The sequence below is a fragment of the Lucilia sericata genome, unplaced genomic scaffold (genome assembly GCF_015586225.1).
Source record: "Lucilia sericata isolate MDLA Ls3-8-SP2 unplaced genomic scaffold, ASM1558622v1 Contig001307F_arrow, whole genome shotgun sequence".
In the NCBI taxonomy this organism is placed as follows: Eukaryota; Metazoa; Arthropoda; class Insecta; order Diptera; family Calliphoridae; genus Lucilia; species Lucilia sericata.
The window spans coordinates 64,126-81,576 of NW_023995254.1; the positions used below are offsets into that span (position 1 = coordinate 64,126).

The 17,451-nt window shown below is 30.0% G+C and overlaps 1 protein-coding gene across 1 annotated transcript; it reads left to right on the forward strand.

Annotated features, from left to right (window-relative positions):
- The first annotated feature begins 1,821 nt into the window (after window positions 1–1,821).
- On the forward strand, window positions 1,822–2,257 carry LOC119610909. The gene has a single exon (XM_037966324.1). It carries the CDS (start codon window positions 1,857–1,859, stop codon window positions 2,154–2,156), a length of 300 nt encoding a protein of 99 aa, XP_037822252.1. The 5' UTR covers window positions 1,822–1,856; the 3' UTR covers window positions 2,157–2,257.
- The last annotated feature ends 15,194 nt before the right edge of the window (window positions 2,258–17,451 follow it).

Genomic DNA, 17,451 nt, shown 5'->3' on the forward strand with positions numbered 1-17,451 from the left:
CAATCAATACTCAATACCCACCATCAAAAAAGATGGGGGTATATTGATTTTGTCATTCCGTTTGTAACACATCGGAATATTGATCATTGACCCTGAAAAGTATATATATTCTGGGTCCTTATTAAATTCTAAGACGATCTAGCCATGCCTGTCCGCCCGTCCGTCTGTCTGTCTCTTGAAAGCACGATAGAGTCCGAGCAGAAAGAGCTAGAGAGTTGAAATTTTTATCGGTCCACGTTTTCGCATAGAACCCAAACAAGTGACCCCCGAAAAAGTACTTTAACAGTATAGCGATGAAATTCAACATAAATAAGTTTCATTTCAGCCAGATTCTCTCTAGCACATTTTATGAGGATCGGTTCATTAATGACCCTACCCCTCAAATATGGTCCCCTCAAAAAAAAATGATTTTAACGCCCGTTATTGGTTTAAAAATACGAGTCTAGCGCTGAAAGTCGATATAAGTAAGTTTCTCTTTATCAAAAATCTATCTTCCGAATGGGGATCTATATAAGGTCCCCTTCAGAAAATTACTTTAACGCTCTTTACTGCCTTAATAGTAAGAGTATAGCGATGAAATTCGACATGAGCAGGTTAAAATCTCTCTACCAAAACTCTACTTTCTATATAAGGCCCCCCTCAGAAAATTACTTTAACGCTCACTACTGCCTTAAAAATACGAGTATAGCGCATCATAAGGGTGGTCACATTCCGGTATACCGGAAGATTGATTTCACCTGATGTTGGGGTTTGTCACCCCTCCTATTGACTTTAGACCAGTGATTGCATTTTCCTTGTCGGGGTTTGCTACTGTGGCAAGAGATTAGATTGCTCGAGTTCTTCAGCAAAGAGCTTGTAATTGTTAAAATGAAGGAAAATATTTTCATGTACTTACACAATGTATAACTAATCATACGTGAACGTGTGGGTGTAAAAAAGTCAAGATGTTTAAAATAATTTAATTTTTATTAAAAGAAGAAAAAAGTATAACAAAAACAAGTGAATGGATCTATGGAAAATGTGCATTAGATTTAAATCTCCCGAAAAAAATACAACTAAATAAATGAAATCTAAATTTAACAACAATTATCCATTAGAGTAAAAAAATACTTATGTAAAGGGTATTACAAAAAGAGTGTTTTAAGTTCTTCATTCTATAAGATTAAGAATATTAACTATATTTCTGACTTCACCTCAGACCATAGTCGCTAATGAGGTGTTGACTATAGACTTTTAAGTCTATGGTCTGGTCAATGAACTAGTCTTTTAATAGGTCTATTGGCTGAGTATGATCTGGACTGACCTATCTAACCTGTTGACAAGTCCGTAGACTTACTAATCTAAAAGCTTTCCTGTTGACTAGTTCATGGACTTGTCCGTTTTCTAGTCTAAAGACTAGTCTATTGTTTTATATATTGACTAATCTATGACTAGTCTATGGAATAATCTATCGATTAGTAATGCACTAGTAGTAGTATATGAAATAGCCTTTTGAGTGGTCTATAAACTAGCATTAGTCTTTTGATTAGCTTATTGCATTATACCCTAGTCGATTGATGAGGCCATGGAATGGTGTCTTCATTAGTAAAAATTCTATCTTAAAACCATCCAAATAATGCAAACAATTCAGACTATTATTTATAACATGAAAACAAAATGTTTAAACTTTAAAAGTAAATATTTATATAGATCGTCTCACATATTTTATGATATCGCATCTAACTAAATATTTATTTAACCGAGTTAGAACTATGTACATACATAATGGCTCTTATATTAAAAATGTTCGCTATAAAAGCTTCACAATATCCAAAAATCACCAACAGAAAGGAATTGAAAATTCAAACTTAATCATCATGCAATTATTTAATATTTTCGTATTATTCCTCGTCCTTTGTGGCAGTTTTATTCCAATTTTATGTGCACAAGAGCCTCCTACACCTGAAGCCGCAACTAGTACAGATGATACTACATCTTCAGATGTAACAACTGAGAAGATGATCACAAACTCCAACGTTTCATCCACAACGCCAAAGCCAACAACAACAGCAAAACCAAAAGCAACTCCCAACAGGAAGAAGGTGAAAGTGACAAATTTAAAGTATACGGCCAAACGTACAATTAAACGTGGCGGTAAAAAAGGCAATAAATTTTGATGAAAATAGATTAATATGTGGATCACTGATGTCTAAAATGATTTAATAAATTATTTGCAAATGTTATGTAGTAAAATAACAATATTTTATAAGTTTTAAGAAACAAAAAAAATTATCTTAGAAGAATTGTAAGAAAAATGTGTTTGACTCAAAATGAAATAATAAGGATTTTCTCTCATACTCACAAGTAAATGTCGACTAAAGCTAGGTAGTGTTCTATAAAGAGGGAAAACCGGTAGAAAAGTACCGAAATGTCATTTGTCATTTCACCAACGCAACGTTCTATTTGACAACATATCGTTGTCACTTTGATAACACATCGTTTTCATTCCTAAAAGTTACCCCAAATATACATACATATGTATATGTAGATAAAAAATGTTAAAAAAATTAAATGTTTTGTAGTTAGCAGCTAGTGCCACGCCCACATACATAGTAAGTATTAAAAGTATGAGAATGTGGTTTTTAGTGTAGTGGGGCACACTGGGTAAACTAGTTATTTATAATTTTTTCTTAGTTAGTTAGTTGGTTAGTTAGTTAGTTAGTTAGTTAGTTAGTTAGTTAGTTAGTTAGTTAGTTAGTTAGTTAGTTAGTTAGTTAGTTAGTTAGTTAGTTAGTTATAGTTAGTTAGTTAGTTAGTTAGTAGTTAGTTAGTTAGTTAAGTTAGTTAGTTTAGTTAGTTAGTTAGTTAGTTAGTTAGTTAGTTAGTTAGTTAGTTAGTTAGTAGTTAGTTAGTAGTTAGTTAGTTAGTTAGTTAGTTAGTTAGAGTTAGTTAGTAGTTAGTTAGTTAGTTAGTTAGTTAGTGGTTAGTTAGTTAGTTAGTTAGTTAGTTAGTAGTTAGTAGTTAGTTTAGTTAGTTAGTTAGTTAGTTCGTTAGTTAGTTAGTTAGTTAGTAGTTATAGTTAGTTAGTAGTAGTTAGTTAGTTAGTTAGTAGTTAGTTAGTTAGTTAGTTAGTTAGTTAGTTAGTAGTTAGTTAGTAGTAGGTTAGTTAGTTGTTAGTTAGTTAGTAGTTAGTTAGTTAGTTAGTAGTTTAGTTAGTTAGTTGTTAGTTAGTTAGTTTTTAGTTTAGTTAGTTAGTTAGTTTAGTAGTAGTTAGTAGTTAGTTAGTTAGTTAGTTAGTTAGTAGTTAGTTAGTTAGTTAGTTAGTTAGTTAGTTAGTTAGTTAGTAGTTAGTTAGTTAGTTAGTTAGTTAGTTAGTTAGTTAGTTAGTTAGTTAGTTAGTTAGTTAGTTAGTTAGTTAGTTAGTTAGTTAGTTAGTTAGTTAGTTAGTTAGTAGTTAGTTAGTTAGTTAGTTAGTTAGTTAGTTAGTTAGTTAGTTAGTTAGTTAGTAGTTAGTTAGTTAGTTAGTTAGTTAGTTAGTTAGTTAGTTAGTTAGTTAGTTAGTTAGTTAGTTAGTTAGTTAGTTAGTTAGTTAGTTAGTTAGTTAGTTAGTTAGTTAGTTAGTTAGTAGTTAGTTAGTTAGTTAGTTAGTTAGTTAGTTAGTTAGTTAGTTAGTTAGTTAGTTAGTTAGTTAGTTAGTTAGTTAGTTAGTTAGTTAGTTAGTTAGTTAGTTAGTTAGTTAGTTAGTTAGTTAGTTAGTTAGTTAGTTAGTTAGTTAGTAGTTAGTTAGTTAGTTAGTTAGTTAGTTAGTTAGTTAGTTAGTTAGTTAGTTAGTTAGTTAGTAGTTAGTTAGTTAGTTAGTTAGTTAGTTAGTTAGTTAGTTAGTTAGTTAGTTAGTTAGTTAGTTAGTTAGTTAGTTAGTTAGTTAGTTAGTTAGTTAGTTAGTTAGTTAGTTAGTTAGTTAGTTAGTTAGTTAGTTAGTTAGTTAGTTAGTAGTTAGTTAGTTAGTTAGTTAGTTAGTTAGTTAGTTAGTTAGTTAGTTAGTTAGTTAGTTAGTTAGTTAGTTAGTAGTTAGTTAGTTAGTTAGTTAGTTAGTTAGTTAGTTAGTTAGTTAGTTAGTTAGTTAGTTAGTTAGTTAGTTAGTTAGTTAGTTAGTTAGTTAGTTAGTTAGTTAGTTAGTTAGTTAGTTAGTTAGTTAGTTAGTTAGTTAGTTAGTTAGTTAGTTAGTTAGTTAGTAGTTAGTTAGTTAGTTAGTTAGTTAGTTAGTTAGTTAGTTAGTTAGTTAGTTAGTTAGTTAGTTAGTTAGTTAGTTAGTTAGTTAGTTAGTTAGTTAGTTAGTTAGTAGTTAGTTAGTTAGTTAGTTAGTTAGTTAGTTAGTTAGTTAGTTAGTTAGTTAGTTAGTAGTTAGTAGTTAGTTAGTTAGTTAGTTAGTAGTTAGTTAGTTAGTTAGTTAGTTAGTTAGTTAGTTAGTTAGTTAGTTAGTTAGTTAGTTTAGTTAGTTTTTTATTAAGAGTCAAACACAGATTTACTATATTTTTTCGAGGATAATTTTTATTTTTAAATAATTTAATATTTTTAAACTTAACATTTGCATATAATATTATAAGCCTCCGACTGCATTCAGGTAGCATTCAGATATTGATCAGCATACTTCCCTCACAGCTTATTGCCATTCTTACCGCCACGTTTAATTGTACGTTTAGCCGTATACTTTAAATTGCTTACTATCACCTTCTTCCTGTTGGGAGTTGCTTTTGGTTTTACTGTTGTTGTTGTTGGCTTTAGCGTTGTTGGTGAAGTGGTAGGGTTTGTGATATCCTTTGCAGGCGTTACGTCAGTAGTACTAGGATCAACTGCAGTAGTTCCCTTTACAATAGGGTCTTTGGCCCATATAGTTGAAATAAAACTGCCACAAAGGACCAGGAGCAAAACGAAAATATTTAATAAATGCATGATGATATAGTTTGAATTTTCAATTGGTTTCTGTTACTAATTCTAGGAAATGCTGGAGTTTTTATAGTGTAAGTTTTTAATATAAAAATAAGAGCCATTATGTATTTACTTAGAACTAAGTCGGTTAAATAAATATTTAGTTAGATGCGATATTATAAAATATGTGATAAGATCTAAATAAATATTTACTTAAGAAGTGTAAACATTTTAGTTTTATGTTTTAAATAATAGTTTGAATATTTCTTTGCCGTATGTGGAAACTTTTGAGATAGATTATTTACTAAATAAATAATCTCTAAAAACTATTCCCTCATTCATGGAAGACAACATCTTCCTTCCCTAAGAAACCAGTCACATGAATAGTCCTGTTTATTTTTTTTAACAATAATAACATCTCCTTTTTAAATACCCTCTATACATTTTACCAGCCAAACAATTGAGATCATTGCCACATTATGGAACGTGCCAAAAGATTACAGTTTAACGTTTTTTTTTTTTTGCTTCAAGTGTTGTAGGTTGCTAATAGGAGATTAAAATGCTAAAATATGTTGTGAATAAAAAAAACGATTAATTTGAGATAAATTATAAACTGCTCTATTCAAGAAAACAATATGCAATGATTTGTTGAAACCACTCCATATAGAAAAACAAGCAATAACCCCGATTATTTTCTCTTACATTATTTTCTTTGAAATTCCATTAGATAAGTAATTGATACTTTTCGTATTAGATTCCTTTAAAAATCAACTCCCATAACAAGGTTGCAGGGAAAAAAAAGTTGACGTGTAAAATGTGAAAGAATTTTGTTGAAGACTTGGTTCAATTGGATTACCTAAGTAATTTGTATTTCATTATTAAGAGTTATTACTTGGTCTATAGTGGTTGGGAATGGAAATATGAAATTTGATCTAAATTTCTTTTTACTTATTTCTGTTTTTTATTAGCAATAGATTCTTTATAAAGTTCATTTGTCTTCATGGATGCTGATCATGTGTTGAGTGATCATACACTCATGGAAATTTTAATGTGAAAATAGTAATAGTCTGGTCTATAATCTAGTCCCTAGTCTAGTCTAGTCTAGTCAGTCTAGTCTAGTCTAGTCTATAGTCTAGTCTATAGTCTAGTCTATAGTCTAGTCTATAGTCTAGTCTATAGTCTAGTCTATAGTCTAGTCTATAGTCTAGTCTATAGTCTAGTCTATAGTCTAGTCTATAGTCTAGTCTATAGTCTAGTCTATAGTCTAGTCTATAGTCTAGTCTATAGTCTAGTCTATAGTCTAGTCTATAGTCTAGTCTATAGTCTAGTCTATAGTCTAGTCTATAGTCTAGTCTAGTCTAGTCTATAGTCTAGTCTATAGTCTAGTCTATAGTCTATAGTCGTAGTCTATAGTCTAGTCTATAGTCTAGTCTATAGTCTAGTCTATAGTCTAGTCTATAGTCTAGTCTATAGTCTAGTCTATAGTCTAGTCTATAGTCTAGTCTATAGTCTAGTCTATAGTCTAGTCTATAGTCTAGTCTATAGTCTAGTCTATAGTCTAGTCTATAGTCTAGTCTATAGTCTAGTCTATATTCTAGTCTATAGTCTAGTCTATAGTCTAGTCTATAGTCTAGTCTATAGTCTAGTCTATAGTCTAGTGTATAGTCTAGTTAACCAGACTAGTCTGTTAACCAGACTATGACTGTATAATATATTAAAGACTATAAACTAGACTATAGACTAGACTATAAAATAGACTACAGACTAGACAACAGACTAGACTATAGACTAGACTATAAACTAGATCATAGACCAGACTATAGACTAGACTAGACTATAGACTAGACTATAGACTAGACTATTGACTAGACTATAGACTAGACTTAGACTAGACTAGACGATAGGACTAGACTATAGACTAGACTATAGACTAGACTATAGCTAGACTATAGACTAGACTATCAGACTAGACTATAGACTAGACTATAGACTAGACTATAGACTAGACTATAGACTAGACTATAGACTAGACTATAGACTAGACTATAGACTAGACTATAGACTAGACTATAGACTAGACTATAGACTAGACTATAGACTAGACTATAGACTAGACTATAGACTAGACTATAGACTAGACTATAGACTAGACTATAGACTAGATATAGACTAGACTATAGACTAGGACTATAGACTAGACTATAGACTAGACTATAGACTAGACTATAGACTAGACTATAGACTAGACTATAGACTAGACTAGACTAGACTATAGACTAGACTATAGACTAGACTATAGACTATACTATAGACTAGACTATAGACTAGAACTATAGACTAGACTATAGACTAGACTATAGACTAGACTATAGACTAGACTATAGACTAGACTATAGACTAGACTATAGACTAGACTATAGACTAGACTATAGACTAGACTATAGACTAGACTATAGACTAGACTATAGACTAGACTATAGACTAGACTATAGACTAGACTATAGACTAGACTATAGACTAGACTATAGACTAGACTATAGACTAGACTATAGACTAGACTATAGACTAGACTATAGACTAGACTATAGACTAGACTATAGACTAGAATATAGACTGTAGACAAGACTATAGTTTAGACTATAGATTAGACTATAGCTTAGATTATTATCTAGACTATAGACTGTGCCATAGTCTTGAGAAATGTTTTTGAAATTTCTATACAAATATTTGTTTTAATTATTTATCATTAGTATTATTTCTACTTTTTTGTTTCAAACAAGTCACAACTAAACAAATATTGTTTTTCTAACATCTGTTACTTAGATTTAAACTTTATTTAAAATACAATATTCGTTGTTTTTTTTTGGAGAAGAACAATTTTGCTATAAAAGGTCCACAAATTATTTGATTGATCAGACAAGTCAGAGTATTTGAAAATCAAACATCTTCAACAGCAAACATCATGAAATTATTCAATATTTTTGCATTATTTCTGGTAATTTTTGGTAATTTTATTGCCATTGGAAATGCTGATACCCAAGCGGGTCCAACTACGATTTCAAGTGATGGTCCCAGCGACGTCACAACACCTTTACCCGCAACACAAAAGCCAACAACTACTGCAAAACCAACAACAATAACAACTCAAAAACCAAAAGCACCTCCCAAAAAGAAGAAGGTGACAATAACCAACTTAAAGTATACGGCCAAACGTACTATTAGACGTGGTGGTGGTATGGGAGGCAAAAGATTGAGAAGTGCTGGTATGGGTGGTAAAGGAGGCAAAAGATTAAGGAGAAGAAACTAAATCGAGAGGGCTGGAGGACAAGGACATGATTAAGAGAACTATGTTTTATAAATTACTTATGTTATTAATTATATAATTACAATTCATTTTTATTAAAACTACCGTTAAATAAAGCTATAATCATAAGAAATTCGTCATAAAACTAAATTTAAAGTGTTTATAACGATCGTTGTATATTTCATTTAAGAACTAGTTCTTAAGGTTTAGTTTTTATTCAGACAGAAGAAATTTGCTTTATTCCAATAAGTTTTTTTTTCTTGGATTACAAATAATTTTCTATTGTAAATATTTTTTTTCAAGTTTAACAGTAAGTGCATGTTTTATTTTCATTAATCTCATTTTTAAACTATGTGTATAGTTTTCGTCTTTTAGTTAAAAAAAACACACACATACTGATTAATTAAGAACAGCCCAGCCACCAGTTTGCAACATTCCACACACTTTATAGAACTGAGCTGATGATGATGAACTAAATTTTCATTAAATTTTCCGAGGATTTTTAACTCACAGTAATAGTTAGTGGAGTAGATGCACACGGACAGACTGACAGCTTAAACAAGTTATGACACAATTTCAAATTGTTTTAATAGTTCTTTATATTCTTTTATATTTCTTTTTTCAGCTCTTGCTGCAATAAATTATTAAATTAAACTTAAAATAGTTTTTTCTTTCTGGAGCATGTTTTGATGATGAGTTTATTTAGTTTAAATTCTTGTTTAGCTTTGGCGAATATTTTCCCATAGTGTAAGATAGATTTTGCTGAATGATAGTTGTTGTCGTAAAGAATTAATATGTGTGTTAAATGCATTTATTAAATCATCTTCTGTTGGAAAGAAAAGTTCCGATTTTAAGAAACTTTTTTTAAGATCATTAAGTACAAAAGGCTAGACTATACTATATTATATACAAGATAAGAGATTAAACTGAATACTAGTCTAGTCTAGTCTATAGTCTAGTCTAGTCTATAGTCTAGTCTATAGTCTAGTCTATAGTCTAGTTTATAGTCTAGTCTATAGTCTAGTCCAGGGGTCGGCAAACTACGGCTCGCGAGCCAAATGCTGCTCTTTGGATGTGGAGCTGTGGCTCTTTAGTTTCATAAACACTTTCTTATTTTATAAACAAATATTTATATATTTTAAAATCTTTCTGAATCGATTAACGAGCAGTGTTTGTTAAAACTAACAAAACAATTCGCAAACGTTTTTACAATATACACAACTTTTCATCTTTGTTTAATCGTTTTGTACGTAAGCTTTTATTTACCATTGTGCCATTTGGAATTGGTACTGGATCTCTAGAAATGCAGTTGATCAATTTAAAAAGTAAAGCTTTGGTTACGGAAAATTGTCAAAGTTTAAAAGCCAGTTGATAGAGTTAGGTAAAAAGCCAACTAACAAATGAATGTTTAGAGTCGTTTGTGAAACTTTCTAAAGCCATACAAACCTATCTCTCCCACTGAATTTGTTCCATGTATAAGTTAGTATTGTAAGAAAAAGTTTAATTCTTTAAATTTTTAATTAAAAAGTTCAGTATAAACGAATGGGTCATCATGAGCGCTCCTACGAAGTGCCATTAGATAAGATGTAAATCATGATCGTAGTTAGTTAGTTAGTTTGAAAGGAGGATGTACATATATACATCAAATCCGAAGAAATACACCTAGGCCTCTATCGGGCCTGTTGTGCGCTCCATAACCAGTGCCTCAGGTGGGAATCGAACCCACCACCTCCGGTCTACCAGACTAGAACACTAACCACTAACCCACCGGAGGCCACTGATCCTACATTTCGAAATTTTCATGTTTTTCGAATTAAAACATATTTTTTGAAAATTGAATGTATCGTAATTAATTAATTAATTAATAATGTGGAGAGTTTGGATACAGTTAAATACTAAAAACTTGGTCTATTTGAAAACTTCAATATTGGGTGTTGGTTGGTAGTATCAATTCGGAACCCATCTTATTAAATTTGGTACAGATATTTTTGTTTCTATAAATTTGTTTATGACGAATTTCACAACTATTATTAAGCGTTAAAGTCATTTTCTGAAGAAGAATTTATATGCGGGTATGGTCAACTGATCATTAAAAAATTTTGGAGAGAGATTTTTCTTCCTATAATACTTGTTTGTATCGAATTGCGTCGCTATACTAATATGTATTATTAAATCAGTTATGAGCGTTAGAGTCATTTTCCGAAGTAGACCTTATAAAAGGGGATTGGTCAATTATGTTCGGATCCTCTTAAAATTTGGTCGAGAAATTTTGTTCTTATAAAACTTGTTTGTGTCGAATTTCGTCGCTTACTGCTATTATTAAGTCACTTAGGAGCGAAAGGGTAATTTTCTAGTGGTGATCTTATATGGTGGTAGGATCAATTATGAGTCGATAGTCACCAAATTTGGTAGAGATTTTTGTTCTTGTTTGTATAGAATTTCGTCATAATACAGTTATTATTAGGACAGTTATGAGCGTTAAAATCAAATTTGGAAGATAAATATTGGTTCTTATAAAAGTTGTTTATTTTGAATTTCGTTGAAATATTGCTACTGTTAAGTCAATTATGATCGTTAGTCATTTTCTGAAAAGGACCTTATATTGGGGTTGGTAAAATATGGTTCGATGTCCGCAATACATCACAATATAATTTCTGTATGCATAAAAAAAAAATCTTTATCTTGATTGCCGCCAAATTAATATATTACTTTATGCTGTATTAGCTGCGTCATCAATTTTCGTTATTATAAATTATAACACTGTCGCCCTACTCTAATAAACTTCTATATTTTTAAAAAATGTATTCGAATGACACATAAAAATTCAAAAAGTATTTGTAGTCAAAATCTATAAGAAAGATTCCTTGAAGAATGTCCTGTAGATAATTAAATCAAAAATTATGTTTTGAAGTGAATTCATAAAGGATTTCGTCATATGAAATCCAAAAAGCCCTAAGTTACATTGAACAAATTTTTTAGGAGAAGCAAAAAACCGTTTTTGTTTTGCTTACGGAGATATGAAATTTACGCCCTTGAGAATTTTTTTTCTGAAACACAAAAGGGCGTAAGTTACATTAAAAATAGTAAGTTTTAACATTTTCAACTAAATTCAAATCGGGGTTTGTTGGTCAAATAGGCCGAAACATGGAAGTCATAAGACTTCTTTGTTTTCATAAAGATTTTCGGAATTTTTCTTTGAAAAAATTCTAAAACTGTTAAAATAATCTCTATATTACAAGGATTCGCTAAAACTGCCATTTTTGTTTTATTTGATGCCAATTTATAACATTTCACAGTTTCGAAGTTAAAAATTTAAATTTTCATTAATTTTAAGGTAATTTTAGAACATAACCTTTTAGAATTTCTTTGATAGGGACACTGATTTTAATTGTAGGAGTGTAAAATTTAGCAGGAACATGTATTTTGATACGGTGCGTCATAATCAATCAAAAAGTCGATTTTGATTTTTTTGTAACTTAGGGCTTTTTGGATTTCATATGAAGATTTGTAAAGTTTTAATAAACAAAAATGTTGTGGCTCTTTTAAAACATATGTTTTGTAAACTGTAAATTTTGGCTCTTCCGACTCAGAAGTTTGCCGACCCCTGGTCTAGTCTATAGTCTAGTCTATAGTCTAGTCTATAGTCTAGTCTATAGTCTAGTCTATAGTCTAGTCTATAGTCTAGTCTAATAGTCTAGTCTATAGTCTAGTCTATAGTCTAGTCTATAGTCTAGTCTATAGTCTAGTCTATAGTCTAGTCTATAGTCTAGTCTATAGTCTAGTCTATAGTCTAGTCTATAGTCTAGTCTATAGTCTAGTCTATAGTCTAGTCTATAGTCTAGTCTATAGTCTATTCTATAGTCTAGTCTATAGTCTAGTCTATAGTCTAGTCTCGTCTAGTCTATAGTCTAGTCTATAGTCTAGTCTATAGTCTAGTCTATAGTCTAGTCTATAGTCTAGTCTATAGTCTAGTCTATAGTCTAGTCTATAGTCTAGTCTATAGTCTAGTCTATAGTCTAGTCTATAGTCTAGTCTATAGTCTAGTCTATAGTCTAGTCTATAGTCTAGTCTATAGTCTAGTCTATAGTCTAGTCTATAGTCTAGTCTATAGTCTAGTCTATAGTCTAGTCTATAGTAGTCTATAGTCTAGTCTATAGTCTAGTCTATAGTCTAGTCTATAGTCCTAGTCTATAGTCTAGTCTATAGTCTAGTCTATAGTCTAGTCTATAGTCTAGTCTATAGTCTAGTCTATAGTCTAGTCTATAGTCTAGTCTATAGTCTAGTCTATAGTCTAGTCTATAGTCTAGTCTATAGTCTAGTCTATAGTCTAGTCTATAGTCTAGTCTATAGTCTAGTCTATAGTCTAGTCTATAGTCTAGTCTATAGTCTAGTCTGTAGTCTAGTCTATAGTCTAGTCTATAGTCTAGTCTATAGTCTAGTCTATAGTCTAGTCTATAGTCTAGTCTATAGTCTAGTCTATAGTCTAGTCTATAGTCTAGTCTATAGTCTAGTCTACAGTCTAGTCTATAGTCTAGTCTATAGTCTAGTCTATAGTCTAGTTCTATAGTCTAGTCTATAGTCTAGTCTATAGTCTAGTCTATAGTCTAGTCTATTAGTCTATAGTCTAGTCTATAGTCTAGTCTATAGTCTAGTCTATAGTCTAGTCTATAGTCTAGTCTATAGTCTAGTCTATAGTCTAGTCTATAGTCTAGTCTATAGTCTAGTCTATAGTCTAGTCTATAGTCTAGTCTATAGTCTAGTCTATAGTCTAGGCTATAGTCTAGTCTATAGTCTAGGCTATAGTCTAGGCTATAGTCTAGTCTATAGTCTAGTCTATAGTCTAGTTTGTAGTCTAGTCTATAGTCTACTATCTATAGTAAAGTTGATAGCTAGTCTATAGTCTAGTTTATAATCTAATATGTTATCTAATCTTTGGTCTATAATCTAGTCCGTAGTGTAACTGTTGTTGTTTTTTTTAGCAAATCTATTTTGCTCTCCATGATTAAATATGATTTAACTTAAACTTAATATTTCCTACAAGTCACACCCATTTGTAGCCAAATAAAATAAATTATTCCTCAAGTAGAGCTAAAAACTTAACTACAAGTTATTTGTAAGACTATTTAAAGTCAAAAAATACGAATAAAAACAAGTCAGCCATTCTCGACTATATAATGCTTTACATTAGCTACGTTACGAAATAAGTCTCATGGAAATAAGTATTACGTTTTCTTTATTCACAAGAAACTTGTTTTTAATGAATTGTACCATAAGATCGCTATTAATACGAAATGCAAACACATGTAATTTTATAACCACTCGAGTAGTAGGTAGGTATTTTAGGCATTTGTGGACCGATCTCTATAGAGTTTAAAACAATGATTCGTTCCGTTGAAGGATTTCTCATTCGTCAGTTTAACCTAATCAAGTTAATCAAACAGGATCAATAGCAAGTAGATCCAGTGTTACATCTTATTGTGTAACGTATCTTTATAATTCTGACTAGGTAGATGTAAGCAAAACATTAAATCGAATCAGAAAGTGATTACTGAAACTAACCCTTGCGCGTTATAAATAACAACAAAAATACATAATACCCTACCCTTTATAATGTAAGGAACAAACACATATAAAAATCCATAATTTTTATGTAAATTAAACGCATAGCAATTTTAAATTTCCAAAATAGTAAAAAAAAACTTTACTTTTTTAGTTTATATAGTTGCAAAAGTACTAAATAATTGTCATGTGTTTAAGTTAAAGCTAAAAATTTAAGGCGTTAAAATTTATGCTGATAAATTCAGTTACAGTTTTTATTACACTAAATTCGTTAAATCACTTTAGGTTTCATAAACTTTTGAACAAATCATTTAGATAAACTCTTGAGTTACATATTTACCCGAATTTGTTCCTATATAGAGCTTAGTACCCGAATTCTAAAATAATATACCAATAGCATATTTTGTGTGAGTAAATTAACTATTTTTTAAAATTTTATAAAAATTGACACAATGAGTTTGATTATGATTTCCAGCTTTTTTCCCTTTTTGGTACTTTTTTCTTCCCAGTGAAATAACAAATATTTTGTTTCAACAAATACTACAGATTTAGTGCGTAATATAATAGGTATACGGCAATAAATCGAAAAAGTGCTAAAAAAAAGTACCAAAAGGTACAGTTTTCTTCCCTTTAAACCCAAAAGGGCGTGAATTTTAAAAAATTACGAAACAGGTGTCTTATAATTTTGGAAGATATGTCCAAAATATTTACAAAAATGTTGTTATGTTTATTTTTTAAAAAGTTATATAGGGACAAAAAGGTACCAAAATCATATTTGTTACAAATTTTCACCCCATAAAAGTGCGAATTTCAAAAAAGTACCAGACAACCATCAGCTCTTTTTAAGAGTAGATACAGGTGTATTATTATATATATTATTATTTTTCTTGTATCACAACTATTGTGTAAGTTTTACCCTTTTTATCCCTAAATGTACAAATTTCCAAAAGTCCCTCCAGTTAAAGAACAAACTGTACCATTAAAACTCCCGCTTATAAATTTTCATTCCATCGGAATATGTGTATGTCTGATTATATGCTTCAAAAAGTATCAAAAATCCTTTCCTATAGATTTCCATTCGTTCAGTACTCTAATTCAAAAAGTACCTTTTGAAGAAGAAAAGTACCAAAAATTCATCTTTTAAAGGTTCACATGCAAAATTTTATATTTCTAGGTTCGATATTAAAGAAAACTTAAAAAGGACCTTCTGAAGAACGAAAAAGTACCAAAAAGTCCCCTTATATAGGTTCTCATTTAGAAAATTCAAAAAAAGTACCAATTGAAGAACGAAAAAAGTAACAAAAGTCTCTTTTATAGATTCCCATTTACTTCAAGCAATACATGCTCAATTTTATATTTTTGGGTTCAATATTAAAGAAAACTTAAAAAGTACCTTCTAAAGAACGAAAAAGTACCAAAAAGTCCCTTTTTATAGATTCTCATTTACTTCGGTCTCTACATGCTTAATATCATGTTTCAAGGTTCAATATAATTAAAAACTCAAAAAGTATGCGTTAAACAACGAAAAAGTACCAAAAATATGTACGTTTTTTAACCCATAAACTGTCGAATTTTCAAAAAATGCATTAAATAATTAAAATTTTTTTGTTAACATAAAAATTGTGATGTAAACTCTATTTTTAAATTTACTAGTTTAAAATTGGAAAAAATAGTACCAAAATACCTTTTTTTACCCCTTTTACTTCCTAAAAAGCCTGAATTTCAAAAAAATACCAAAAAGTAGTTTTTTTTAAATGAGCAAACATAAATACAATCTTCTGGTTTAGCTAATATATAGTTAGAGAATTGCCACTGTTTTACCCCCTAAACATATGAATTAGCAAAAGTACAGCCTTGGTCCAACCTTTGGTTCAAATTTCCAAGTTTTAACTTCAAACGTTTAGGCTGTGAGTTTATTTTTCCTCTTGCATTCAATAATTAAGAAATCAGGAAATTTACAACCTTCCTTATAATATGCTATTTAATAGGAAAATCTGAAATTTTAAATTATGTAGCTCCACCGATGTCTATAGCTTTTATAAAGTTTTATGATTATAACTGAAACCCAGTTTCTTTAATTTAATATTTTACTAAATTTATTTTATTTAATATACATTTTAAATATATTTACTATTTTAATTAATATAATTCAAGTTTTATTCTCTTTATCAAGTTCTTGTGCTCCAGCCCCTCTCGATTTAATTTTCGAATCGTTTTTTATGCATAAATGAAGAATGTAGAGATAAATTATGTTATTTTCTTTACATAAATAATTTAGTAGTGCTCTCGATTTAGTTTCTTCTCCTCAATCTATTGCCTCCTTTAGTTCCCTTACCAGCATTTCTCAATCTTCCTCCCATACCACCACCACGTCTAATAGTACGTTTGGCCGTATACTTTAAGTTGGTTATTGTCACCTTTTTCTTTTTGGGAGGTGCTTTTGGTTTTTGAGTTGTTATTGTGGTTGTTTTTGCAGTAGTTGTTGGCTTTAGTGTTGTAGGTAAAGGCGTTGCGATGTCGCTGGGACCATCACTTGAAATCGTAGTTGGACCCGTAGTTTGGGTATTAGCATTTCCAATGGCAATAAAATTACCAAAAATTACCAGAAGTAATGCAAAAATATTGAATAATTTCATGATGTTTGCTATTGAAGTTGTTTGATTTTCAAATACTCTGACTTGTCTGATCGATCTAAGGATTCGTGGATCTTTTTATAGTAGAATTCTTTATATCAAAATTTAGCATACAAATATTCTAATTTTAAATAAAGTTTAAATATATGTACGTCGATGTAGGTAAACAATAGATAATATTTATTTAGTTGTGACTAGATTAAACAATAAAACTTTAGTAAAATATTTGCTCTAGAAATTTTAAATAAATATTTTAAATTGTCGAAATATTTACACATATTTTTGCGAAGACGAGTTTTATATTCATCATCCAAAATGATGTCATTCCGTTTTTAACATATTGAAATATTGGTCGTAGAGCCAAAAAAATCTAAAACTCAATAGGACTTAAACGGAAAGTTCTAGAAAATTAAAATTTGTTAAAATGTGAAAAATTGGCTAACCTTAGAAGAGCTCGCTCCATTATTGACCCAGGTTCCCATAAATCACCCTTTACCGAAAATGACCCGATTCTAATATTATTATTGATATTTGACAAGGTGTTTTATATTTACTTTTTAACTGTTCCTAAATATGTATCATTATTATTGATCGGACGTTTTTACATAGGATTTCTTATATTTTACATACTATGCAATTATGTTATTTCTGTTTCTAACATACTTAAAGTTTACGTTATATCTACAAATGTTGCATTAACATTTTCCTTACAACATAATGTTAAAACATAAAAATGTAATAGAAAATTCCAGAGAATTCATTTCATGTCATTAAATTCTCTTTACGATATTTCTTTTGTTTGAGAAATTCGTAAACAAACATGGCCGACAAATTTGCAAGCAATAACGTTTGTAAGTGTAATTGTATGTGTGTCTGTAATCTTATTTCGGAAATTTGTTTACATTTTAATACAACGATTAAATCCCTATTGGAAAAAATAAATTAATTGTGATTATTTTTTAAAATTCTATTTTAACGTAAGGCGTCCTCAACGATCTTTGCAAAAAACATTAATAATAAACTTTGAACCACAAGCCATGAACTAACTAA

Excerpts from the sequence above, each read along its gene's own strand:
- LOC119610909 (XM_037966324.1), top strand. The coding sequence starts at position 1,857 with ATGCAATTATTTAATATTTTCGTATTATTCCTCGTCCTTTGTGGCAGT.